We start from the raw sequence: 27985 nt of genomic DNA, 5'->3' as shown, positions 1-27985 counted from the left end.
GGGAGGCTGAGGCAGGCAGATCTCTTGAGGCCAGGAGTTTGAGACCAGCCTGGCTAACATGGTGAAACCCCATCTCTACTAAAAATACAAAAAATTAGCCGGGTGTGGTGGCAGACACTTGTAATCCCAGCTACTTGGGAGGCTGAGGCAAGAGACTCACCTGAACCTGGGAGGCGGAGGTTGCGGTGAGTTGAGATTGTGCCACTGCACTCCAGCTTGGGTGACACAGTGAGACTCAAAAAGAAGGAGAGAAACAGAGAGAGAGGAGAGAGAGAGAAAGAGCGAGGAGAGAGGGAGAGAGAGAGAAAGGAAAGGAGGAAGGAAAGAAGGAAGGAAGAGAGGAAAAAATGAATCAATCCTCTTACTGGCTGCTTTATTTTGAAGCCTGTTTTTAAAATCACTTTTATTGAGATATCATTTATGTACAATAAAAATGCGCCCATCTTAAGTGCACAGTTCAATGAGTTTTGACACATCTGTGTACCCCTGCCGCCACCACCACAGTTGTGATACAGAATATTTCCATCACCTCAGAAAGTTCTCTCATGCCTTTTTGCAGTCAACCCTCCTCTCATGGCCCCAGGAAACCTCTGCTGTGTTCTCTGCCACCATTGATTAGTTTTGCCTGTTCTAGAGTTTTTATAAAGGAAAGCACACAGTATGTATTCTTTTCCTCTAGTTTCTTTTGATTGTCTGTTTAATGCTTATAGAGCATACTTATGTTTACACATGTCATAGTTTATGCCTCCTGTGGTAGACAACCATGGGAAATAATAAAAGAATAGGTATAATACAGCATGGGTTCATAAATTCCACTTATTATTAGCTATTTCAGATGTCATGGAATGCAGAATGAACAGAGTCTTTTCCCACTTCTGAAAACTACTTCATGAAGCACTTAGGGACTCTCAGAATAGCATTTTATTATTTATTTATTTATTGAGACTGAATCTCACTCTGTTGTCCAGGCTGGATTGCAGTGGCATGATCTCTGCTCACTGCAACCTCTGCCTCCCAGGTTCAAGCGATTCTCGTGCCCCAGCCGCACAAGTAGCTTGGACTATAGGCGTGCACCACTACCTCTTGCTGATTTTTTATATTTTTAGTAGAGACGGGATTTTGCCATGTTGGCCAGGTTGGTCTCAAACTCCTGACCCCAGGTGATCTGCCCGCCTCGGCCTCCCAAAGTGCTGGGATTGTAGGAGTAAGCCACCACACCTGGCAGCATTTCATTTTTGAGAAGTCATTTACGATCTGCCCTGTCCTTTTGGAGAAGTTTATTTCCTAAAGCCAACCCCAGGATGCACCTTGTTTCTACTCTGGTACCAGCTGAACCATCTTCTGTCACTCAACCCCCTCCATGTCTTCTCCTGACAAAGCTGAGACCCTTTGGGTTTTATGGAGCTCACCTCACAAGCTCGGCCCAAGCTGCAATAAGAGGGACCAGTGGAGTATAAATTCCTGCAGGTGCGGGACACGGAGGTCGAGAGGCTCTCACACCAGGTGTCCCCTCAGCTCAAAGGGCAGAGAATCGAGTTCCAGAGTGTCCGAGTCTCCTGCCACCTGATCATAGATTCCTCTTGGATCCTGATATGTGTCTTCAGGCCAGAAGAGGTCCCAGGGGCCCTGAGGGGCAAAAAGTGGAGTTAGAACCATGGAGAGATGCCCTGTAGGTCTTCAACGAAGATCTGAGGGATACACACCCCTGCTGAACTTCCCAGGAAAAAATGTTTTAGTCTTTTTTTCTCAGTGAAAATCCCACACAATATTTTAGCTTTTACTAAAACCCCAACATATACAAAAAGGAATGTGATGATAATGAATGCTCATCACGAACCCCACGTGCTTATTACCTAACTTCAACAATATCAGGCTGGGAACCGTGGCTCATGACTTTAATTCCAGCACTTTGAGAGGCTGAAGCAGGAGGATTGCTTGAGGCCAGGGGTTCAAGCCAAGCCTGGGCAACATAGTGAGACCCTATATCTACAAAAAATATTTTTTTTTTCTTAGACAGGATCTGGCTCTGTTACCCAGGCTGGAGTGCAATGGCACAATCTCGGCTCCCTGCAACTTCCACCTCCTGGGCTCGATCTGTCCTCCTGCTTCAGCCTCCTAAGTAGCTGGGACTACAGGCACGAGCCACCACACCCAGCTAATTTTTTTTTTTTTTTAAGAGATAAGGTTTCCATTGTTGTCCAGGCTGGTCTTGAACTCCTGAGCTCAATTGATCCACCTGTCTCAGCCTCCCAAAATTCTGGGATTACAAGTGTGAACCACTGCACCCAGCGTACAAAAATATTTTTTAAAAATAGCTGGGTGGCTGAGCACAGTGGCTCATGCCTGTAATCCCAGCGTTTTGAGAGGCCAGAGCAGGTGGATCACCTGAGTTCAGAAGTTCGAGACCAGCCTGGCCAACATGGGGAAACCCTGTCTCTACTAAAAAGGCAAAAATTAACCATTGTGGTGACGCACACCTGTAATCCCAGCTACCAAGGAGGCTGAGGCAGGAGAATCACTGGAACCTCACCTGCAGTGAGCCAAGATTGCGCCACTGCACTCCAGCCTGGACGACAGAGCAAGACTCCATCTCAAAAAAAAGAAAAATTAGCTAGGTGTGGTGGTGAGTGCCTGTAGTCCTAGCTACTCAGGAAGTTGAGGTAAGAGGATTACTTGAGCCTAGGCGGTCAAGGCTGCAATAAGCCATGATCATGCCACTGCACTCCAGCCTGGGTAATAGAGTGAGACTCTGTCTCAAAAAGAGAAAAAAAAAATCAATATCAACCCTTGGTCAATTGATTATCTATATTTCTATTTTATTCTCCTCCCTCACTAACTGGATTATTTTGAAGCAAGCCCAAGATATCCAATGATTTCATGTTAGAAAAATAATGTAAATATCAGAAACATAAAACCTTTAGGCTGGGCATGGTGACTCATGCGTGTAATCCCAGCACTTTGGGAGGCTGAGGCAAGTGGATCACTTAAGGTCAGGAGTTAGAGACCTGCCTGGGCAAAAGGCTAAACCCCATCTCTACTAAAAATACAAAAATTAGCTGGACATGGGGGTACATGCCTGTAATCCCAGCTACTCGGGAGGCTGAGGCAGGAGAATCACTTGAACCTGGGAGGTGGAAGTTGCAATGAGCTGAGATCGTGCCATTGCACTCCAGCCTGGGTGACAGCTGAGACTCCATCTCAAAAATAAATAAATAAATAAAAATTTAAAAATGAAAACTTTAAAAGTCCATGTTATCAGCTATGGCAATTGTGGAATGTAAGTTATGATTCTATTGTCCTGTGAATTTCCAAAATAGTTCCCTCATCATAATAGAAGAGAGAGAAGAAAAAAAAGACCACGAAGGGTGGCCCTTACTGGGGATGTGTTTTGTTCTAGAGCTGGGAGAAAATTATTGTTTTAGTTCAGCAAGCTTTAGAGCAGATTGGCCTGTGTTCTAAATATGGCCTGCAGCCTGCATTTTTTTTACTGCCCAAGAGCTAAGAATGGTTTGTCACTTTTTAACTGTTGGGGGTAAAATGAAAAAAGATAACATTTGTGACACGGAAAAATTTTATGAAGTTCGAATTACAGTGTGCAAAAATAAAGCTTTTTGGAACATAGCCACACTCATTCATTTATGCATTGTCTGTGGCTGCTTTTACTTTACAGTGGCAGATTTTGCGTAGAGTTTTGAGGAGGCCCGTATGTCCCACACAGCCCAAAGCATTTACTATCTGGCCCTTTTCAGAAAAAGCCTGCAGCCTCCATCTGCGCTTTGGAGGGCGCATATGGTCCAGCACCATGGACAGCGCTTTGCGCCACGCTGATGCGGAGTTAGGATCTGACAACAGTGCCGGGTTTGGGAGGTTGTTCACAGAGATAGAGGGAAATCCTTCGCCCAGAGGTGCCAAGGCCACACAGGAAATGAGGAGCTCTATCCCATCTCCCTGACTGTGCAGCAATGGGTGGGGGTTGGTTGGTGGTCAAAGTGCCCGTCTTGTTTTTGCCTGCACAGCTACCATCTTCACTTCCCTCTGGGTTCTCTGTCCCCCTCCCATTCTCAGCCCAGTGAACCGAGTGGGGCTGGTTCCTACTCCCTGATCCCTTGGTTAACTGACCCAGGCCTCTCCTGTTAGCATAATCTATCCTCTGACTCAGGGATGGGTTCAGCGATGAGAATGTGACACCAGTTAGACCAATAAGTGTCAGCGTTGGGCATTTGGGGCCACTGGAAAAATTACAAATCTTTCTTTGAAGATTTCTAATCTTGTAGGATACAAATCTATATTTTCTAGGGACATTTTTTCCCTTTCTTTTTTGAAACATGGTCTTTCAGGCTGGAGTGCAGTGGCACAATCAGGGGTCACGGCACCCTCAACTTCCCTGGCTCAGGAGTTTCTACCTCAGCCTTCTGAGTAGCTGGGACCACAGGCGTGTGCCACCACGCCCAGCTAATTTTTTTAACTTTTTTTTTTTTTTTGAGATATAGTCTCGCTCTGTTGCCTGAGTGCAGTGGCGTGATCTCAGCTCACTGCAACCTCCGCCTCCCAGGTTCAAGTGATTCTCCTGCCTCAGCCTCCCAAGTAGCTAGGATTACAGGTATATGCCACCACACATGGCTAATTTTTGCATTTTTAGTAGAAACGGGGTTTCAGCATGTTGGCCAGACTGGTCTTGAACTCCTGATCTCAGGTGATCCACCCACCTCACCCTCCCAAAGTGCTGGGATTACAGGCATGAGCCACCATGCCCGGCTTAACTTTGGTTTTTGTTTTTGTTTTCTGAGATGGAGTCTCCCTCTGTCACCAGGATGGAGTGTAGTGGCATCATTTTGGCTCACTGCATCCTCCAACTCCCTAGTTCAAGTGATTCTCCTACCTTAGCCTCTCAAGTAGCTGGGATTACAGGCGTGCACCACTGTGCCCAGGCAATTTTTGTGCTTTTTAAAGTAGAGACAGAGTTTCACCATGTTGGCCAGGATGGTCCCAAACTCCCAACCTCAGGTGATCTGCCCACCTCAATCTCCCAAAGTGCTGGGATTACAGGTGTGAGCCACCACGCCTGGCCTAACTTTTATTTTTTTAAGAGATGGGGTCTTATTATGTTGCCCAGGCTGGTCTCCAACACCTGGGCTCAAGTAATCCATCTACCTCATTCAGCCTGCTGAGATTGAAGATGTGAGCTGTGACCACACCTAGCCATAGAAACATTTTTTAGGGAGAAAATTCTGGGTCCAGCTCGGCCTAAGGACAATTCTATGCCTTGCTTTTTCAGTTGAATGGGCTTCCAAATTCTCTCATTCTCTCTCTTTAACCAGTGGAGTAGATATGGCTAATTATCTTTAAAAATGCATGTCTATTGCCTTCCACAGTAGCAGAATTATAGCAAGGCATATGGCTGCCAAGCAAGACCACATTTCACAGCCTCCTTTGCAGTCAGGTGTGACCATGTGACCCTATTCTTGCCAGGGGAGTGAGGGCAGACTGGTGTGCACCATGTCTGGGCCTGGGCCACAAGGCAGGGTTGTGCCTCCTCCACATTCTTTCACCTTTTCCCATGGGTTGAACCCCTAGTGAACAGGCTCATTTTTGTAGACTCGGATGACTTGAGCAGGGCCACTCACATCTGACTGTGAAAAGGAAATAGACTGCCTTCTTTTTTTTCAGAGACAGGGTCCTGCCCTATTGTCCAGGCTGGAGTGCAGTGGCTCCATCATGGTCCGCTGCAGCCTCCAACTCCTGAGCTCAAGGGATCCTCCTGACTCAGCCTCCTGAGTAACTGGGACTATAGGTCTGCACCTCCATGCCTGGCTTATTTTTAATTTTTTTGTAGAGACAAGTCACTATATTGTTCAGGCTCATCTCAAACTCATGGGCTCAAGCAGTCCTCTTGCCTTGGCCTCCAAAAGTGTTGGGATTACAGATGTGAGCCATCATGCCCAGCCAACTGTCTTCTTTAAGCCACTGGATCACAGTCAGGCCTCTTTGTCACAGCAGCTAGCTGAGCCTAACTAATACAAGCAGTAGGAGGTGGGATCCCAGCACTAGCCAGGAAGGATGGCTGCTGATACAAAGCTCCTCACCATCTGCACTTCATCATAGAGAGGTCTGCAGGCTCCAGATGGGGGGTATGTTCTTTCTACCTCATCATACAAGTGCCCAGGAAAGGCCATATCCTCATCTTCACCTGTGAAACCTGGAGTTGGAGTGGAAGGGAGATGTGAGCAAGGCACCTAGTCCAGGTGTCAGGGGTACCTCCGAGTGGGGGAGTCCTTATGTGATCCTAACTCACCTCGGGAATAAGACACCTCCTCTTGCGTTGGGGGCAGCTGGGGGCTGAAGTCCCTCAGGGAGCGGTAATACGGCTCTGCCTCCATAGTGCTGATCTGTTCCCCACATGCAAAACAGACAAAGCCCTTTCCATCCTCTGGCCCCATGGTCCCGGGAAGGGCCATGATCAACCTGATGCTAACAGCAGGGTTTCAGTCCCTGTTGGTGCCCTGACTGTGGGGTCACCCAGGCCTCCTGCACTCACTGTAGAGCTCTGAGTGTCCCGCTCTCCCGTCCACTGGCTCTCCTCATATTCGTTCTTGACTCGGTCCTCCTCCGACCTTCCAGGATGCAGGTGTCGGGGGGGGCAGTTGAGTGCTGGCCCTCCCCCACCCATCACCCCCAAACCTCCTCCCTCAGAGCCTTCTTTACAGAAAAATATCCCCACTTACCCTGCCTCTGTCTTCTCTGAGATGCCTGAAGGAAACAGGAATAAGGGGCTCAGGGACCCCCATACAACCCCCCCAACCCCGGCCCCGGGAAGACCTTCAATATGCAGCAACCCTAGGGTTCCCCATCACCTTCAGGTCTCCACCCTGGCAGGGAAGGGTCTCTTCTTACCCTCAGCAAGACGCCTGAGTCTCCGCTGCCAGAGAAGCCCCCCGACACAGGAGGCATTGGAGAGCAGCAGAAGCCCCACAGCAGCCAACAGCACAGGCAGCAGGGGCAGCTCCGAGGGTCCTAGGGATGGAAGATACCCCTCAGTGAGCTCCAGACAACAGGCTCTAGGCCAGGAGTGGGGCTCCTCAAGAAAGCCTGGCTCTGACCAAGTCCCTTCCCCAGGGTCGGAGAAAGAGATGGGCAGGAGTCTCTGTGCCCGCCCCTTCTGCCGCCCAAGTGCAGGTGGCGTCTTTCTCAAGTCAAGCCATTAGTAAAACATCCTCCCTTTACCTGAACGCTGCCCAGGGACTCAGGAGGGAGCTTTAGCTCCTTAGCTGGGCACTGAAGACTTTCTGTGATCCGGTCGCTTCCCACGCCTCCAGCCATGACCACCAAACTTTTTTTTTTTTTTTTTTTTTTTTTTAGACAGAGTCTGGATCTGCCTCCCAGGTTGGAGTGCAGTGGCATGATCTCAGCTCACTGCAACCTCTGCCTCTTGGGTTCAAGTGATTCTCCCGCCTCAGCCTCCCTAGTAGCTGGGATTAGAGGCACCTGCTACCACGCCCAGATAATTTTTGTATTTTTAGTAGAGACAGGGTTTCGCCATGTTGGCCAGGCTGGTTTCAAACTCTTGACCTCAGGCGATCTGCCCACCTCAGCCTCCCAAAGTGCCGGGATTATAGGTGTGAGCCACTGCACCTGGCCCCTCTTTTTTTTCTTTAATTAAGATGGAGTCTCACTCTGTGTCCCAGGCTGGAGTGCAGTGGGACAATCTCGGCTCACTGCAACCTCCACCTCCCGGGTTCTAGTGATTCTTCCTCAGCCTCCAAGTAGCTGGGACTACAGGCACATGCCACTGTGTCCAAATATATATATATAGTATTTTTAGTAGATACAGGGTTTTGCCATTTGGCCAGGCAGGTCTCAATCTCCTAGCCTCAAGTGATCCACCCACCTCAGCCTCCCAAAGTGCTGGGACTACAGGCAGGAAACCAGGGTGCCCGGCCTCAAATGACTTCTTTTAACCAACTTCCATTCCAGCCAATATCAGGCTAACCTGGCTGCTGTGTCCCTGAGGACAAGGCTGAAACCCTCTGTGCAGGCATCTGCTGGGTGGCCATTTCCCCGGTCTTCTACTATCGACACTTTATTTTCCCAGGGAAACAGCTACTCCCCACTCCCAGTCTTGGGCTCAGGCAGGACTCCATGGTGGGCACATGACCCAGCCTGGCCAATAAGAGTCTCCATTTTCCTCTCCGCAGTGATTATTTAGACACAGCATTTGACCAAACGTGTCTTTTAAACAAAACATTTAGGACAATTGTACTAGCTGTGAAGAAGATGGAGGTGGGGGAGGGCTTCTCTGCCCCCTGATTGAAGAAACTCAGAAAGAAGCCACCACAGATGAAGGAAAGTAAAGTTGAGAGAGGGTGAGAAACAGATCGCTGGTGAGATTCTTGAGCACCTGAAACCGGTCACACTTGGAGTTTTTGATTTCATGTACCAAGCTTTTTTTTCTGAGACAGGGTCTCACTCTGTTGCCCAGGCTGGAGTGCAGTGGCACAAGCTCAGCTCATTGAAGTCTCAACCTCCTGCTCTCAAGTAATCCTCCCACATCAGCCTCCTGAGTAGCTGGGACTACAGGCATGCACCACAATGCCTGGCTAATTTTTTGTTGTTTTTATAGAAATGGGGTTTCACCATGTTGTTCAGGCTGGTCTCCAACTCCTGGGCTCAAGTGATCTACCTGCCTCAGCCTCCCAAAGTGCCGGGATTATAGGCATGAGCCACCGTGCCCAGCCACGCTATTCTTTTCAGTGTTGACAAAACAGCTGCATTTCTGTCACTTGCAACCTTTTTCTCAGGCTCTGGAGGGGACTGTTTGCCAAATGGTTGTAATCCTCTCCTGGTATTCACATCCTTGAGTGCAGGGCCTTTCCACACTGACGCTGAGTTGAGCCATGTGACTTGCTTTGGCCAATGAAACAATAGCAACTGTGACAAAATCAGCTAGTAAATGAGCATGTACTTCCTCTTGCTGCTTTCGACCACTGTGACCACCTCCATGGAAGAAGCCAAGGAGGGACATGTGCCCAGTCATCCCCATTGTTCTAACCAAGAGCAGGACAACTGTCAAGACGTGTGGGAAGGGGGCCATCCTAGACCACCCAGTCGGGTGGAGCTGCCAGCTGACTGCAGAGATGATTCAAGCCAGCCCAGACCAGCACTGTTCCGCCAGCCTCTTAGTATCAGGAGAAAGAATGTTGCTATAAGCACCCGTGTTTGGGGTGGTTCGTTATACAGTAAAAGCTAACTGATGCAGGTTTCTTACAGGACAAGGAGTCAGTTAGCTCTTTTGGAATTCAACTAAATTTGGAAGACAGGAAGATTTATCACTCCAGGCAAAAGGAAGATCTAAGAAAAAAAATTACTGGACGCGGTGGCTCTTTGGGAATCCCAGCACTTTGTGAAGCTGAGGTGGGTGGATCGCTTGAGGTCAGGAGCTCGAGACCAACCTGGGCAACATGGTGAAACCCTGTCTCTACTAAAAAAGTATAAAAATTAGCCAGGTGTGGTGGTGGGTGGCTGTAATTCCAGCAACTCGGGAGGCTGAGGCAAAAGAATCACTTGAACTCAGGAGGTGGAGGTTTCAGTGAGCCAAGATTTTGCCACTGCACCCCAGCCTGGGCAACAGAGCGAGACTCCACCTCAATTAAAAAAAAAAAAGAAATAAAGAAAAAAAAAGAAAGGAAGGAAGATCTAAGGAGTCTGCAAGTCTGCAGGGACAAAACTAAGTCTTTTTTTTAATTTGCTTTTTTTTTTTTTTTTGAGATAGGGTCTCTCTCTGTTGCCCAGGCTGGAGGGCAGTGGCTCAATCACAGCTCACTGCAACCTCCAACTCCCGGGCTTAACGAAATCTTCCCACCTCAGCCTTCTGAGTAGTTGGGACTACTGGCACATGCCACCACACCCAGCTATTTTTTATTTTTAATTTTCTAAAGATGGAGGCTTGCTAGATTTCCCAGGCTGGTCTCAAACTCCAGGGCTCAGATGATCGCATGCCTTGGCCTCCCAAAGTGTTGGGATTACAGGCGTGAGCCACTGAACTCGGCTGGAACTAAGCCATGAAGGGGCAGAGGAGGTAGGGTCAGAGACCAGGAGGTTCCATTCTCAGGGGAAATAGGAGGGATCAGGGGACAGAGGACTTGCCTGCAGTCGGCTCTGTGGGTAGCTGGTCTTCAGGTTCTCCAGAAGGCTGGTCCAGGCCTGGTGGGTAGATATAGAGACTGTGACTTAACATTAAGAATCTGAGATAAACTTTACATGTTTCTCAGCCTCTTCTTAAGCTTATTAGACTCATGGGAACTGGTATATGGCTGCTTATGAATACTTCAAAGAGAGCCAGAAATTACGGATAATGACAAAATATTAATAGCAATTCTAACAGTGGTGCTAATGCTAATAATGATTTTTTTCTTTTTTTCTTTTTTTAGACTGAGTCTCACTCTATTGCCCAGGCTGGAGTGCAGTGGTGCAATGTCAGCTCACAGCAACCTCTGCCTGGCTTCAAGCATTTCTCGGGCTTCAGCCTCCCCAGTAGCTGAGATTACAAGCACACACCACCACACCCAGCTAATTTTTGTATTTTCAGTAGAGACAGGGTTTCACCATGTTGGCCAGGCTGGTCTCAAACTCCTGACCTCAAGTGGTCTGCCTACCTCAGCCTCCCAAAGTGCTGGGATTATAGGTGTGAACCACTGCACCTGGACAATTTTTCTTTTTAAGAGACAGGGTCTCGCTCTGTCACCCAAGCTGGAGTACAGTAGCATGATCACAGCTCACTGCAGACTCGAACTCCTGGGTTCAAGCTATCCTCCCGCCTCAGACTCCTGAGTAGCTGGGACTACAGGTATGCACCACAATACCTGGCCAAAAAATTAATTGTTGATGAGCACCTTAGCTGTGCAAGGTCCTTTTCACCTGAATGATTAATTTGTTGAGTTAACTAAAAAAGACTCTGGGCTCTCAATCCCTTAATAGAGGTATAAGTTCTAGAGCAAAAGAGGTAAGTATCATACTTCACGTTTTAGTGTTCAAAGGGAAGACTGGAATGGGGTCGGGGGAAGAGCAGAGAAGATTGTAGGAATGAGAAAGCGTCCTTACTTCCACAGAGAAAAAACTGCTCTGTCAGGAAGAGGAAAACAGAAAGAAGAAGCTTGCATGGGGTAAAATAAACAGAAGGTAGGGAGTATTTCTTTAAACTAGCATTTAGATAGCTCTTACTTTGCACTGGGCCCTATTTAAGCACTTTAGATATATTAACTCATTTAATCCTCACAGCTTCCTACGATAGACCTTATTTTCAGAAACTGAGCTAGCCAGGCATAATGGCTCACGCTTGTAATTCCAGCACCACTTTGCAAGACTGAGGCAGGTGGATCACTTGAGGTCAGAGTTCCAGACTAGCCTGGCTAACACGGTGAAACCCCATCTCTACTAAAAATACAAAAATTAGCCAGGCATGGTGGCATGCACCTGTAATCCAAGCTACTTGGAAGACTAAGGCAGGAGAATTGCCTGAACCAAGGAGGCAGAGGTTGCAGTGAGCTGAAAGCGTGCCACTATACTCCAGCCTGGGTGACAGAGCAAGACTTCATCACAAAAAAAAAAGAAGAAGAAGAAGAAGAAGGAAGAAAGGAAAAGAAAAAAGAAACAGAGCCACAAAGACCTGTGCTATACCTTATTTTTTATTTATTTTATTTTATCTTATTTTGAGATGGAGTCTACTCTGTTGCCCAGGCTGGAGTTCAGTGGCACAATCTCGGCTCACTTCAACCTCTGCCTCCCAGTTCAAGCAATTCTCCTTCCTCAGCCTCCCGAGTAGCTTGGACTCCACGTGTGTGCCACTACGCCCAGCTAATTTTTGTATTTTTTAGTAGAAACAGAGTTTCACCATATTCAACAGGCTGGTCTCGAACTCCTGACCTGTGATCGGCCTGCCCTGGCTTCCCAAAGTGCTGGGATTACAAGTGTGAACCGCCGCACCTGGCCAAACCTTATTTTTAGAAACTAAGACACTTGCCTAAGGTCACACATCTCAGAGACAGCAAAGAGGGGATTTGAACCCAGACTTCTCTGAACCAGGCTCCGTGGGATTAACCACTACAATACTGTGCCTATCAGAATCATAACATATTCATCATATTGAAAGAATCTGTTCTCCTCATCCAAGTTGCTGAATTTATTGGAATAAAGTTATTCATAATATTCTCTAATTATCCTCTTAATGTCTGTGGGATCTGTGGTAACATCCCTTCTTTCATTCCTGTCATTGGTAACTTGTGTCTTCTCTCTTTTTTTTTGTCATAATCAGCTTTATAAATGTTACTGATTTTTTTCAAAGCACCAGTTTCTGGTTTCATTGACTTTTCTCGATTGCTTTTCTGTTTTCTAATTCATTTACTTATGTTCTTACCTTTATTATTTTCTTCGTTCTGTTTTCTTTTTTTTTTTTTTGAGACGGAGTTTCACTCTTGTTACCCAGGCTGGAGTGCAATGGCGCGATCTTGGCTCACCGCAACCTCCGCCTCCTGGGTTCAGGCAATTCTCCTGCCTCAGCCTCCTGAGTAGCTGGGATTACAGGCACGCACCACCATGCCCAGCTAATTTTTTGTATTTTTAGTAGAGACAGGGTTTCACCATGTTGACCAGGATGGTCTCGATCTCTTGACCTCGTGATCCACCTGCCTCGGCCTCCCAAAGTGCTGGGATTACAGGCTTGAACCACCACGCCCGGCCCTTCGTTCTGTTTTCTTTGGAAACTTAGCATATGCCTTTGAGGTCATTCTCTCTCTTTTTTTTTTTTTTTTTTTTTTTTTTTTTGAGATGGAGTCTCGCTCTGTTGCCCAGGCTGGAGTGCAGTAACATAATCTCGACCCACTGCAACCTCCACCTCCCAGGTTCAAGCAATCCTCCTGCCTCAGCCCCCTAGTAGCTGGGATTACAGGCAAGTGCCACGACGCCCAGCTAATTTTTGTATTTTTAGTAAAGACAGGGTTTCGCCATATTGGCCAGGCTGGTCTCAAACTCTGACCTCAAGGGATCCACCCACCTTGGCCTCCCAAAGTGCTGGGATTATAGGCATGAGCCACCACACTTGGCCGGTCATTCTCTCTTTTAAAAAAAATCTAGGCCAGGCACAGATTTTTGTAATCTGTGCTCACACCTGTAATCCCAGCACTTTAGGAGGATGAGGCCAGTGGATCACCTGAGGTTAGGAGTTTGAGACCAGCCTGGCCAACATGGTGAAACTCCATCTCTATTAAAAATACAAAAAAATTTGCCAGGTGTGGTGGCACACAAGAACAAAACTCCATCTCAAAAAAAAAAAAAAAATCGAATATAAGCACTTAATGCTATAAATTTTCCTCTAAGTACTACTTTAACTGCAGCCTGAAATTGTTATATGTTTTCATTTTCATTTAATTCAAACTATTTTCTAATTTCCCTTTGTCATTAAACATAGTCAGACAGTATGGGTTGTGGTTAACGCTAGTCTCAAGTTCATCTGCCTGAGTTTCAATTTCATCTCTATCTGTTACTAGCTGTGTGATCTTGGACAATTTGCTTAACAGCTCTGGGCCTCTGTATCTCATCATAAAAGGGGAATAGTATCGACTTCACTACACTACACTACGCATCCTCTGAGGAACACTCCAATCTGCCCAAGGCTCCCTTCCCACCTGGGGTAGTAATGGGAAGCTGGGTCCCCTTGTCAGCCAGTCCACTGTCCCCCAGGGCATTGCTGGCCAGCAGCCAGACCCTGTATCGTGTAGAAGGCTGCAGACCAGTCAGTGTGAAGGTGGTGGCCTGGGGTGGTAGGACATCCACATAGTGGAACCCTGGAGTTTCCAGGGCCTCATACCTGCAGGACAGGGAGGACAGTAAGTTTAGGGAAGTGCCCCAGCCCATATTGGCTGCCACCCCTTCCTTCCTGCCTCGACAAAGACTCACCTGATGCGGAACCTCTGTGGCAGGCCCCCATCAAAACCAGGCTTCCACTCCAGCCCCACGGAGTGCGGTGTCAGACTCACAACCTTTAATCCTGATGGAGGGTCAGGGCGGCCTATGAAGGGAAAGATGGGGAAGTAGTGAGAGGACACAAAAGAATTCCAGAAGATTCCATCCAGGTTTTCCCTGGGAATGATTTTAAATATAGAATCGCTTCTGATTCTTCACAGTGTTGTCATGTTCTATAAGGTCACTGTGGACACTGCTCTGACAAACACCAAACTGTTCCTGTGATCCCAGCACTTTGTGAGACCAAGGTTGGAGGATCACTTGAGCCCAGGAGTTCAAGACCAGCCTGGACAACACAGCGAGACCCTGTCTCAAATTAAACATTAAAAATTAAAATTAGCCAGGCGCAGTGGCTCACGCCTGTAATCCCAGCACTTTGGGAGGCCGAGGCAGGTGGATCACGAGGTCAAGAGATCGAGACCATCCTGGTCAACATGGTGAAACCCCGTCTCTACTGAAAATACAAAAAATTAGCTGGGCATGGTGGCGCGTGCCTGTAATCCCAGCTACTGAGGAGGCTGAGGCAGGAGAATTGCCTGAACCCAGGAGACGGAGGTTGCGGTGAGCCGAGATCGCGCCATTGCACTCCAGCCTGGGTAACATGAGTGAAACTCCGTCTCAAAAAAAAAAAAAAAAAGAAGTAAGTGAAAACAAAACCAAAAGAAACAGAAAAAAAAAAAAAAAAAAAACAAACATCCAAAACCAAACGGTTGCTTCTTTGGGAAATGCAGGGTTAGGTTTCTTTAAAGGTCTCATCATAGCATTTGCATCAAGCAACTGATACATGATGTTGTTTTTTTGTTTTTCTGAGACGGAGTCTTGCTTTGCCACCCAGGCTGGAGTGCAGTGGTGTGATCTCAGATCATTGCAACCTCCACTTCCCAGGTTCAAGCAATTCTCCTGCCTCAGCCTCCCAAGTAGCTGGAATATTACAGACATGCGCCACCATGCCTAGCTATTTATTTATTTGTTTGTTTGTTTAGTAGAGATGAGTTTCACCATATTGATTGATTGCCCAGTTTAGTCTGAGATGCCTGACCTCATGGTCTGTCAGCCTCAGCCTCCCAAAGTGCTGGGATTACAGGCAAGAACCACTGTGTCCGGCTAATCCTAGTATTTTTGTATCACTGTTAGGAAGAGAAAGGATTCTGTTTCCTCCGGAAATTCTAACAGATTCACTATGAGGGGCATTAGAATAAAGTCAATACAAAGAAATGCAGATTTAAGAATAAAGAGGGCTAGGTGTGATGACTCACACCTGTAATCCCACCACTTTGGGAGGCCAAAGTGGGCGGATCACCTGAGGTCAGGAGTTCGAGACCAGTTTGGCCAACATGGTGAAACCCCGTCTCTACTAAAAATACAAAAATTTGCCAGGTGTAGTGGTGGGTGCCTGTAATCCCAGCTACTCTGGAGGCTGAGGTGAGAGAATTGCTTGAATCCAGGAGGCAGAGGTTGCAGTGAGTGAGCCAAGATTCCGCCATCACATTCCAGCCTGGGTGACAGTGAAACTCTTTCAAAAAAAAAAAAAAAAAGAAATGGAAAGTTGATGACAGCTGAACCTAGATCCAGCAACCCCTGAAAATCTACTTTTCAGTTACTTGAGCCAATAAGTACCCCCTCTCCATCTTTTTTCTTTTCTTTTTCCTTTGTCTTTTTGCCAGTTTCCCTGAAGATTCAGTCTCCATTAGGATTTTCAGGGCAAGCAAAAACTCCATCCTCACACATACACAGGTTTTCCAGTTTCAGGAATATGGGCAGACCAGGGCCAACAAGGGACATGGGAATCGATCCAGGGAGCATCCCCTCCCCAACACCCTCACAGCCTCTCCATACTGATGCTGACGAGTTGAATGTTAGTGTGGTCCGAGCCGAGGGGGTTGGTGGCTGTGCATGTGAAGAGGGCGTAATCCTGGGCTGCAGACACGTTGGCAATGGTCAGGAGGCTGCTGTGGACACCACCCTGGTGGTAAGTGTGCTCCGTGTACCTAGAGAGAAGGTAGGGCACCACTCACCCATCCATTCACCCAACCACTTAGGCTTGGAACCATCTATCCATCCATCTATGCATTTAGCCATCTGCCCATCAATCCATTCATCCATTTATCTTTCCACCCACTCCTCCATTCACTCACTCATTCCTCCACCCATTTGTTTTCCTTCTCTGCACCCTTCTCTGCAGGGACTCAGGGAAGGGAAGTGGTGCTGGAGGTCCAGACCTGGGGCTGGAGTGCTGCCTGGCTGGGCCTGGGCTCACCTGGGATCCTGGAGATCCAGAGCGTCCCCGTTTTTGGTCCAAGTGAAGACGATATTGGGGACACCTCGGGCACGGCAGTGGAGGGTGGCAGAACTGGTGCTATCTCCAGCTGCAGCCACTTTAGTTAGGGGGGTGGGGTGCTCCACCTGGGGGGCAACTGGAAGGGGATGGGGAGTCAACATGGGCTATGTGGAAGACATGAGGCTGTGGGACCAGTGGCAGGTCTTGAAGTCAGGTGTTTTGGTGTTACCCACATCTGACAACAAGACGGACCAGCCCTCGTGCTGGAGGCAGCACCCCGTTGTCCACGATGCACTGGTAAGCGCCAGCCTGGGCCAGTTTGGCATGGTGAATCCGCAGGCGCCCCGTGGGTCCCTTGGATATCTTCTCCATGTCATCCAGGCTCTGGTCCTCCTCATCTTCTCCCTGGAGGCCCAAGACTCAAGAGTTGGCCTCCCATTCTAGCCCCAGATCCGTCACCACCCAAATTGCCCCTTCTGTAGCCTCATTCTCCCAGCCACAATCACCCTCCACAGAGGTATTGAAGCAAAAAGGTGGATTTACCCAATCCATCTTTTCATCCACCAATCCAGGCAACCACTCACCCAACCACTTATGCTTGGAACCATCTATCCATCCATCCATTCATTTATCCATCTGCCTATCTATCCATTTATCCATTAATCCTTCCATCCACTCATCCGTTCACTCACTCATTCCCCCACCCATTTGTCTTCCTTCTCTGCACCCATGTATCCACCCTTGTAGCTCTCCACCCATTCACACAAATATTCCTTCATGCTTGCACACCCATAAATACATACATCTGTTCAGCCATTTACCCATCTACCTATTTATCCATCTCTCCATTGATCTATCCACCCATCAATTTATCCATCATCTTTCCATAGATATCTTTCCTCTGACGGATGGTAGATCCACCCATCTACCCTTTATCCACTAATTTTTCTCATTCAATCATCTTGCCACCCAACCACTCACCCATTTATCCATCCGTTCACTTGTCCATATGTTCTTCCATCCACTCACTCATTCATCCACCTGTTCATCCACTTACCTATCTATTGACCCATCTATCCAAAATGAATGGATGGATGAGTGGCTAGACACTCACTCACCTGGCTGTCTAGCCATCCATCCATCCATTCATTTTGCCATTAACAGTTATTCGGTCTGGGAGCATGCCCTGATGAGCATATAGTTACACAGGGTCACACACATGTGGTCCCCACTCCCAAGGAGCTCACAGTCAAGACGCCACAACCTCTTGACCCAATGACCTCCATTCACCAAAGGCTGAATCCTCACCAGTCTCTCCCAGCTGAACATGTCCGGGATGATGGGATTGGCATCAACGGTGCAGACTATGTCCACAGAACCCCCGACGTTCACCTCAGTGGGGTCCTGGAGGACACGGATGGTGGGAGCATCTGGTGGGAGACAGAAGTTTGGGGAAGGCGATTGGGCCCCAGGTGGGAGGGATGTCTTAGGGGTTCCAGGAAAGTAATGGGTGTGGACACAATCTGCCCTTGATACCAAGGAGTTGGAGGAGAGTTCTCAGGGTTAGTGAGGTTGTCTCCACCCTCCACCATGCCTCTGTGATAGAGTGGGTTGGGTGGGCTTCCAGAATTGTGTGTGTGGGATGCTTCTACAGTGGGTTCCCATCCCTTATGGGAGCAGCTTCCATGTGTAGGTGGGCCCCGCTCTCTGGGCAGAGATTCCACACTGGGTCTCTCTAGTGGGAGAGGTTCCGGGGTGAGCATGGTTACACCTCGGCTGGGACTATTTCCAGAGGGGAGGGTTCCAGGATGGATGGCTATCCCTGGGTGGGCGGAGCTCCCACAATGAGGAGATTCCACGTTGGGGAAGGTTCCTTGGGTGGGTGTAGTTTCCGTGGTGGGCGGGGCTCCCAGGGCTACCCCGGTTCCCAGAGTGATGCAGAGGGAGGTGGGGCTCACAGTGTACATCCAGCCGCACCAGCGCTTCCGCGGTTCCCTCGGAGTTCTGGCAGTGCAGCTGATAGAGGCCGTCGTCCGCGCGGGTCACATTCCACAGCTGCAGAGCCCCGCTGGACAGGATGCGATGCCGGGGGCCGCCCGCTGGGGAAGGTCAGAATAAGGGAGCTGGCAGGCCCTCCCATCCCCGGGACTCCTCCCCATGCCCACTTCCCGCACCTGGACTGAGGCGATAGCCGCGGAAGGTCCAGTTGAAGGCCTCGGGGGCGGGGTTAGCAGACACGGACACGGGCAGCAGCGCCTCGCCTTGCTCCACCGCGGTCACCACCAGCACCTGCTCCCCTAGGAACTCTGGACGGTCTTCAGAGGGGGTAACACAGGGAGTCAAGATTGTTGTTAAGGTCAGGGTCAAGGACAGATTGGAGATCAGGCACAGGTTCAAGGGTTAAAGTTGGGGTCACGACCGGGTTTAAGGTTGTGGACAAGGTAACAAGTTCAGAGCTGAGCTCAGGGGTAAAGTTTGGGATAGATTAGAATACAGTTTAGGAAAAGAGTAGAAGTCAGAGTCAGGTTGAAGGAATTGTAAGAGGGGTCATGATACGGATCGTGGTTAGGAAAGAGAACAAAGGCAAGATGGCAGTGGGCAGGATAGGACTTGGCCAGCACCACGGGTCAGGATGAAGGTCGGGAGTTTCAAGTTTCAGGATGGGGTTAATGATAGAATGATAGTGTCAAAGTGAAGACCTGGGCCAGGCGCAGTGGCTCATGCCTGTAATCCTAGCACTTTGGGAGGCCGAGGCAGGAAAATCACTTGAGCCAAGGTATTCAAGACCAGCCTGGGCAACATAGAGTCAGCCATCTCTATTTAAAATTAGAACTACAAAAAAAATTAGCCTAGTGGTATGTGCCTGTAATCCCAGCACTTTGGGAGGCCAGGGCAGGAGGACTGCTTGAGCCCAGGAGTTCAAGAGCAGCCTGGGCAACATAGCGACCCCCCTGCCCCCCCCCCACATTGCTACAGATTGCTACAAAATATAGAAATAAACTAGCCAGATGTGGTGGCACACAGCTGTAGTCTCAGCGACTCAGGAGGCTGAGGCGTGAGGATCACTTGAGCCCAGGAGTTGGAGGCTGAGGTGAGCTGTGATTGTGCCACTGCACTGCAGCCTGGGCACAGAGGGAGACTCCGTCGAAAAAAAAAGGAAAAAATAGAAAAAAAGTGAAGACCCAAGGAGTAGTTTAGGGTCAGGAAGGCATCAAGAGGGACTTTCTGGCCGGGGCACATACACAGCACGTTGAGGCGATAGAAGGAGCTCACGGTTTCGCGGAGCTCGGCGCTGTGGGCGCGGCAGGTCACGCGATGGCCATGGTCGCGGGATGACACTAGCAGAAGGACGCTCCTGGCTGCGGCAGAGCCTCTGAACGGCGCGCTCCGGGGCGAGGCGGCCACACCCTCCAGCCTGTGGACCCGTCCGTGGGTGGTGGAATCAGGCCAGGGCTGGGAGCAGAGCCAGAGGCTGGAGAGAGGCTGGAGAGGGGCTGGAGGGGGGCAGGACACGCGTGGAGGGGGCGAGGCCAGACCAGAGAAGGGGATCCCTCGAACTCCCACCTCTCCCCTTCTTTGTCCCAGGACAAATTGACTGGCGGGTTGCTGCTGATGCTGATACAAGTCAAGTTTAAGGCGTCCCCCGGGCGCAGGGCAGATGCGTTGGCCAGGATCGTCACGTTCGTTGGGGGAACTGGGAGAGGGTGTTGGAGGAGCGAGACTCAGAGGTTCGGGGCGGCCTGGTCTGCATCCACCCCGCCTGCACCTCCAGGCTCCGCCCAGTCTCGGGTCCCCCACAAGGCCCAGGCCCGCACCCCTCGGGTCCAGGCTTCTTCGCTGGGTCCCTACCCCACCTGGCTCTGGTTCTGTTCCCCTCCCCCACCCGTAACGCCGAGCCCGCCCCTGTCGAGTCCGCCCCGGGCCTCAGCTGTGCGCGCCCTCCCTCACACTGCACCGCCAGCTTCGTGGACGCGCTGAGCTGTCCCGCCTTGCACGTGAACTTGGCCTGGTTGTCCGACGGCCCTGTGACCAGCACCAGCTCGCGGGAGAAGGTGCTCCCAGATTTCTCCACGCTGCTGAGCTGCACGCGCCGTGGCTCCTGAGGCAGCTGCGACTCCTGTGGCTGCCGCGACTCCGTCACGGTGCGCGAATCCTGCGGGCCGGGAGTGACTGGGGGCCGCGGGTAGCCCTGCCGCTTCCACCGACCCCCGACCCCCACCACCCCGCCCACTGGGTTGGTGCCGCCAGCCCAGACAAAGCCTTTCTGTGATAAGGAAAAGCACCCCCATCAGTGCCACCCGCCTAGGTCAAAGCGGTGGGGAGTGGAACTGAGCGACCCCCGCCCTGGAATCTCTCCTGCCTCCCCGGGCCCCCGTGCATGGCAGTTTTGGAGATCTGAATCCGCCTTCCGTCCCACGCCCCGCTCCGGCTCCGCCTCCGCAGCCACCTGCAGGCCCTCAGCGCACTCCTCAAAATCTACTTCTGCTGTGTTTACCCAACACCACGTGCTGGAAACTCCCTTGAAATTCCCAAGCCTTTCCCAGAATTCCTCAGTTCCTATTTATTTGTATATTTAGAAATGGAGTCTTACTCTGTCACCCAGGCTGGAGTGCAGTGGCACAATCTGAGCTCACTGCAAACTCTGCCTCCCAAATTCAAGCGATTCTTCTGCTTCAGCCTCCTGAGTAGCTGGGACTACAGGCGTGTGCCACCACGCCTGGCTAATTTTTTGTATTTTTAGTAGAGACGGGTTTCACCGTGTTAGCCAGGATGGTCTCAATCTCCTGACCTCGTGATCCGCCTGCTTCGGCCTCCCAAAATGCTGGGATTACAGGCGTGAGCCACGGCACCCTGCCAGTCCCTTTTCTTAAAATTCCCCCTGTCCTCAAAGATTTCCTTTAAAATTTTCCTTAATTCAGTGTATTTCCGTAGATTTCTTTCTTTTTTTATTATTGCTGCTGCACAAATTAAACTTTCTATAGATTTCTGAATCTTTCCCGATATTATATGTATGATCTCAGTCTCTTAGGTTCCTTTGTATTGCCAGATTCTCAGCACTTCCCCAGAATTCCATCCAATGAAAATGAAATTCCATTGTCATTTCTATAATTCCTAGTCTTCCCCCCAAATTTGCACCTAGCTCCCTACCTTCTCATGATTTTCCCAGAATTCTGTCAGTCTTCTCTTTCATTTTAATGAAATTTAATTTTCTTGCCTCCAAATTCCAAGAATTCAATTTAGTATTAATGAATTTTCAATGGTCGGTGGAATTACCAGTTTTTCTCCAAATTTTCTAGAATTGTCTTTTTTACTGGGATTCCAAATCTTTTCCTAAAATAACTGACATTTCACCTGAATTCTGAGATTTTTCACCTGAATTTTCTTTAATTTTAATGGAATTCACTACCTTTTCTCTAGAATGCTTAATCTCTTTTTTTTTTTTTTTTTTTTTTTTTTTTTGAGACGGAGTTTCACTCTTGTTACCCAGGCTGGAGTGCAATGGCACGATCTCGGCGCACCGCAACCTCCGCCTCCTGGGTTCAGGCAATTCTCCTGCCTCAGCCTCCTCAGTAGCTGGGATTACAGGCATGCACCACCATGCCCAGCTAATTTTTTGTATTTTTAGTAGAGACGGGGTTTCACCATGTTGACCAGGATGGTCTCGATCTCTTGACCTCGTGATCCACCTGCCTCGGCCTCCCAAAGTGCTGGGATTACAGGCGTGAGCCACCGCGCCCGGCAGAATGCTTAATCTCAATTCAGAATTTCAATGTTTATCCTAGAATTCTCACTGTTTCCCCAGAATTTTCTTAGGATTCCATTTAATTCTCATGGTGTTTGTGTCTTTCCTGATTCCCTGCCAAACCTCAGAATCTCTAGTATTTTTCAAGAAATTTAATCTTTTTCCAAGGTTGCCCAAGACTCTGAAGGAGAGAAGGGGCCTGGTTCTTCCCCCACATTCCTGGCCACCCCCATAGCCCTGGCATGGCACCAACCTTGTACCAGATGAGGGAGGGTTCTGGGTTGCCCCCGATGGCCAAACACACCAGCCTCACCCGGGACCCAGCCCGGAGCTTCTGCCCCTCTGGGGGACCCTCAATCCACAGTTTCTGGGCGGGATCTGTGGGGAGAGGCAGGAAGAGTGACTTTTTCTCTGGGCTGAGTCCTGAGGCCTGGGGGCATTCCTGGGCCGGGGCAGCAGCTCACATTTTACGTTCAGGGTGAGCGACTTCTTAAAGGTGTCCTTGGTGAAGGCCTCACTGAAGGCCTCACATGTGAGGGTTAGACCATTGTCCTCCCGCCGCGCCAGGAATGTCAGGTTGGACATGGAGATGTGACCGCCATGCAGTCCCTGGCAGGGAGTGAGCTTCAGACATGGGGACCGCAGCACCCCCCATCCATCGTGCCAGAGGCCTGAGTCCATCCCAGTTGCAGGCAGGGACACATGAGACATCTCTACCTCCCCCTCTGTTGGACTCATGGTCCTCAAGGAGAAAGCCCTCCAGGCAGCAGGACCCACACCCTTCGCAATCCACAAGTCATGCCCTCAACCCCCCTCAGCCCCCTCCATGCTCAGACCCAGGAGCCTGGCCCCCGCCTCACATCCATGACCGTCTCCTCTGTGGGCAGCAGCTGCCGCCAGCCCAGCCACCATCGTAGCAGGACCCGCGGGCGACTGGACTTGCTGACACAGGAGAGCGTCACATTCTTGTTCTCAGCCTGGGAGGCAGATCCCAGGATAATAACGGCACTAGGAGGAACTGCAGGGACAGAGGGCAGACACTAAGCTGAACTGGATTTCTCATGGACCAGCCTCAACAGACCAACAGGGGACTGGAGACAGATGCTGAGATCTTTGGTGTCCAATAGGCATAATTTGGGGGCACACACATGGTTCTCTGGGGGCACGGACTGACAGGTGGGCAGCTGGCTCTAGGACTCACAGGTGACCTGCAGCGTGATGCCGCGCTCCTGGGTCCCTGCAGACACACTGTTGTGGGCCTCACAGCTGAGTCGCGCTCCATGGTGTTCTGGCCTCACGGTCATCACCAGCACACTGCGGGCCACTGCCTGGGTGTGCTCTGTGCCCCACGCTGTGGACACCGGCTGGCCATTCTGGAGACAGGGATGGGCCTGGGCCAGCTCAGGACCAGCTCCCAGACCCTGCTGTCCCCCCCGTCCCCATACCCGCGTCTGCCCTCACCTTCAGCCACTGCAGTGTGGCTAAGGGATTCCCCCCTCGGGCCACACACGGCAGCTCCAAGCTCTGTCCTGCCCGCACATGCCCCTCATCCTGGCCTGGCCACTCGATGACAGGGGGTCCTGGAGGGACTGGAGGATATCAGTCACTCAGTGGGCCTGGAGTAGCCCATCCACTCTTTCCAGGCTCCACAACCTACCTTTGAACCCCCATGTTTCTCTGAGTACCTGAATTTCCATAATCCCTGTGATCCCCACAGACCCCCACAATGCCCACCCCCCCATCCTCAGCACTTCTGGTTGTCTCAGTTCTCCACTTACACAGAACATTCATGGTGAATGAGGCCTTGATGGGGGTATCCAGTGCTGGGCTAGATGCCTCACAGACCAGCAACTGCCCATTATCTGAGCTCTGGGGTGTCACCCTGGGATGAGAAGTTGGGGTTGTGGAGTCAGTCATCATCTGAAATTTGGGGAGTCAGGGAGAAGAGGTAGGGATGCCACTTCTGGGTCCCACACCTGGACTAAGTCCCTGTGCTGATCTCCTCTGGGATCTGGCATTCCATGGGAGAGATTTTGGGGGTGAGCAGTGAGAATTGGAGACGAGAGAGACCCACATCTGACCAAAACTTTAGTGCTTGGGCCTCTGGAACTGAGGTTCCCATGAAGTTTTTTTTTTCTTTGAGACAGAGTCTTGCTCTTTCACTGGAGTGCAGTGGCATGATATCGGCTCACTGCTACATCCATCTCCCAGATTCAAGCAATTCCCCTGCCTCAGCCTCCTGAGTAGCTGGGACTACAGGCATGCGCCACCAAGCCTGGCTAATTTTTTGTATTTTAATAGAGATGGGGTTTCACCATTGCCAGGATGGTCTCGATATCCTGACCTCATGATCTGCTCATCTCGGCCTCCCAAAGTGCTGGAATTACAGGTGTGAGCCACCGCACTTGGCTTTTTTTTTTTTTTTTTTTGAGACAGAATCTCTCTCTGACGCCCAGGCTGGCGTGCAGTGGCATGATCTCAGATCATTGCAACCTCCGCTTCTCTTGTTCAAATGATTCTCCTGCCTCAGCCCCCTGAGGAGTTGGGAGTATAGCACACTCCACCACGCCCGGCTAATTTTTGTTTTTTGTTTTTGAGGCGGAGTCTCACTCTGTCACCAGGCTGGAATGCACTGGCATGATCTCAGTTCACTGCAACCTCCGCCTCCTGGGTTCAAGCAATTCTCCTGCCTCAGCCTCTCAAGTAGCTGGGACTACAGGCACACACCACCATGCCCAGCTAATTTTTGTGTGTTTAGTAGAGAAGGGGGTTTCACGATGTTGGCGAGGATGGTCTCAATATCCTGACCTCTTGATACACCCACCTCGGCCTCCCAAAGTGTTGGGATTATAGGCATGAGCCACACGCTCAGCCTTAAATTTTGTAGTTTTAATAGAAATGGGTTTCAACAAGTTGACCTGGCTGATCCCGAACTCCTGACCTCAGATGATCCACCCACCTCAGCCTCCCAAAGTGCTGGGATTACAGGTGTGAGCCACCATCCCTGGCCCCCATGAAGAAGCTTTGAGAGTCAGGGTGAAGAATTGGGTCCCAGATGTTTATATCTAGCCCAAGCTTCATGCTTGCATCTCTGTGGTCTGGGGTTCCCATGGGGAAAATTAGGGGTCAAAGTTAGGGGGGTGTTTCAGTTTCCACACCTGGCTGTGGCCTCCACGGTGAAGAGTTTCTGCTGGGATCCCTCATTCACATTTGCAGAGATGTCGAATATTGTCTGTCCACCTTGGGGCAACAAGAGGGCTAGAGGGGTTCTGGGGTCCCCATAAGATAGATTCTGGGGACCATGGCCTGGTAGTCCTCAGGATGAATGTGATGCCCCCTTCCTCCTGGTTCTGGAGGAAAAGGGCCTGGGGCATAGCTGCATCCCCTCCCGACTTTCTGGACAGCCTGAATCCCACAGTCTTCAGTGCTGGGTTCTGGGTCTCCTCTCTCTTGTCAACTCCTTGTGAGTTGTGCCATGTACCCTATCCCTCAGCTTCTCATGTCTGCACCAGCGCGTCTGCCCATATCTCTATCTGGGCCTCAGCCTTGTGCTGGATGCTGACCCCTCGATGCGCCCTCCCATCCACCGGGTCCCATGCTGGCCTCAACATCTCCCCATACCTGCTCCTGGGTCCCCATCTCAGGGATGATGTCGTTTCTGGGGCCCTCAGAAGGGCACTGGTTAGAAACGCACCCTGTCGCCATTCCAGAGGCTTCTTGCTGCCCCCTGCTGCCCCGTTCACCCGCACTCACTCAGGAGAATGGTGATGTCAGGCGCTGGCTTCGAGTCCCCAGACACACAGCTGACCACATACTCCTGCCCAGCTACCCAGGTGACCAGAGTGTCTGCCTCTGGGGTCAGCTGGAGCACCTTGGGGGGAACTAGTGAGAAGGATCTGGGGTAAGCTTCCAGCACTGAGAAGGATTTGAGGATTGGAGTTCGGTACCCAGGGGCTGGGAGAGGAGAGGCTGGGGGCTTGGACTCCTGGGTCCTGGGGTAGGATAGGGCTGGAAGCCCAGACTCGTGGGTCCTGGGGGTCTCTCACCCATACCCAAGATGGAGAGGATCACTCTGGGAGACAGGAGCTCGGGCCCTGTCTCGGAGCGGCCAACCTGGCACTCATACTGGGCATCATCACTGAGGTCACAGGCCTCGATGTGCAGGTGGAATTCGCCTGCAGGGGGAGCCTGAGGTCATGGCCACAGCCTCCGCTGGTGGTTGAGGGTCTCAGGCTCTGATCTCTTACCTTTAGCAGGGTCCCCTTCCAGGCGGTACCTCGGGAAGCCTGGGATCCTGGGGTCGGGGCCCAGGAGCAGCCCATCTTTGGCCCACTGCACCGCACTGCCAGGGGTGCTGACCCCGCACTGCAGCTCCACTGAGGCCCCCTCCACCACTGTCAGGTTTTCGGGCAGGGCCCAGAAGCCCCGGGGAACAGAGGCAGGAATTGCCAAATGCGCCAGGCCTGGGGACACAGTGGGGTGCGAGGAAAGGGCAGAGGGTCTATCTAGGGAAGGCAAGTGGGAAATGGGGGCCACTCGGCACTGGGTACAAGGCTGAGATTCCACTCACCTGCAGTCAGCAGCTCCAGGAGCAGCAGAGGAGCCCTGAGCAGCGTCCCTGGGGCCATTGCCAGTCCCCCTACGGTGGCCCCAAAGGTGCCCTCTGCCAGCCACCTGAGTCTGTCTCCAGCTTCCTCTGGGCCCTTCTCTCTGTGTCTCTGCCTCCTGCCTTTCTTATCTCTCTTTCTGTCACCCTCCTCCCTGTCTCTCTGTTTTCCTCTCCCCCGTGAGTGTCTCTATCTCTGCCTCGCTGTCAGTCTCAATCTCTAGGTCTCTTTCTCTGTCTCTTTAAAAACCGTTTTTTCTTTTTTTAGAGACAGAGTCTAGCTACGTTGGGCAAGCCATCCTCCTGCCTTGGCCTCCCCAAGTGCTGGGATTACAGGCATGAGCCACCTCACCCAGCCTATCTCTTTATCTTTCCACCTTTCTCTCCCCGTCTAAGGCGTTTTCTCCCCCTTCGTCTCTGTCTTTTCCTGTCTCTGTCTCTCTCTGAGTCTCTATCTTCTCTCCTGCCACCCCTCACCCCTGCTTCTTGTCTCACTACTCACAGCCCCTCAAGAAGGACCCATGGCCCAGAGTCCAACAGGCCTCGGGAGCCCAGGAAAGTGATGAGGCTGATGCAGGCACTGGCAGAGTCGGCCCTGCTCTCTGACCCAGTGTGAGCTCATCCTCAGAGCACAGCCTCCCCCACGTGCCCTCCAGAGCTCCCAGATCCAGCATCTGTCCAGCAGGCTCCTCCCATCCGGGCTGGAGCGGGAAATCCCCTGTCAGCACATGCCAGGCGCATTCCTCGGTGCCTCCCCAGCCTCCATGACCCAAGTCCTGGCTTAGGCTGGGAAAACGGGAGAGGTCAGATTTGGGTGGTCTCCCAGCTCAGAGGGGAGCAGCTAGCTGGGCTCTCAGCTCTTCCCTGCCTTGATACATGACCTTGGCAAGTCCCTTTCTTCCTTTCTTTCTATTTTTTATTTTTTATTTTTTTCTTGAGATAGTCTTGCTCTGTTGCTCAGGCTGGAGTTCAGTGGTATGATCTTGGCTCACTGCAACCTCCACCTCCCAGGTTCAAGCAATTCTCCTGCCTCAGCCTCCCGAGTAGCTGGGATTATAGGCACATGCCACCATGCCCAGCTAATTTTTGTATTTTTAGTAGAGATGGGATTTTGCCACGTTGTCCAGGCTGGTCTGGAACTCCTGACCTCAGGTGATCTGCCCACCTCGGCCTCTCAAAGTGCTGGGATTACAGGCGTGAGCCACCGTGCCCAGCCTTCCTTCCCTTCTTGAGTAGACATCAGCGCTTCAATGACGTCAGGGATCTCTGCTGGGGAGTATGCAAGAGTGAGCATGAGAGGCTGGGAGCGTGTGGGAGAGGGAAAGTAACTGCGTGTGCACAGGGGTGT

General features: G+C 50.8%; 1 protein-coding gene across 1 annotated transcript; it reads right to left on the bottom strand.

Annotated features, from left to right (window-relative positions):
- Window positions 1–663: 663 nt before the first annotated feature.
- On the bottom strand, window positions 664–26924 carry NPHS1 (NPHS1 adhesion molecule, nephrin). The gene is made up of 29 exons (XM_032249485.1): window positions 26602–26924; window positions 26279–26494; window positions 26084–26206; window positions 25785–25913; window positions 25190–25271; window positions 23810–23913; window positions 23493–23620; window positions 23233–23404; window positions 22892–23049; window positions 22496–22640; window positions 22285–22409; window positions 20237–20441; window positions 19853–19982; window positions 19531–19703; window positions 18463–18603; window positions 18247–18387; window positions 17597–17718; window positions 16522–16693; window positions 16268–16424; window positions 15847–15998; window positions 13945–14056; window positions 13674–13855; window positions 10141–10197; window positions 6892–7011; window positions 6723–6747; window positions 6536–6611; window positions 6293–6386; window positions 6084–6196; window positions 664–1626 (listed from the first exon to the last, which is right to left on the bottom strand). Exons 1-29 carry the CDS (start codon window positions 26657–26659, stop codon window positions 1495–1497), a joined length of 3744 nt encoding a protein of 1247 aa, XP_032105376.1. The 5' UTR covers window positions 26660–26924; the 3' UTR covers window positions 664–1494.
- Window positions 26925–27985: the final 1061 nt, after the last annotated feature.

This window comes from Sapajus apella, unplaced genomic scaffold (genome assembly GCF_009761245.1).
Source record: "Sapajus apella isolate SASKATOON/1434 unplaced genomic scaffold, GSC_monkey_1.0 scaffold68, whole genome shotgun sequence".
Taxonomy (NCBI): domain Eukaryota; kingdom Metazoa; phylum Chordata; class Mammalia; order Primates; family Cebidae; genus Sapajus; species Sapajus apella.
Note: the sequence above shows the minus strand (reverse complement) of the source record. Positions and strands in the feature narration are given on the sequence as shown.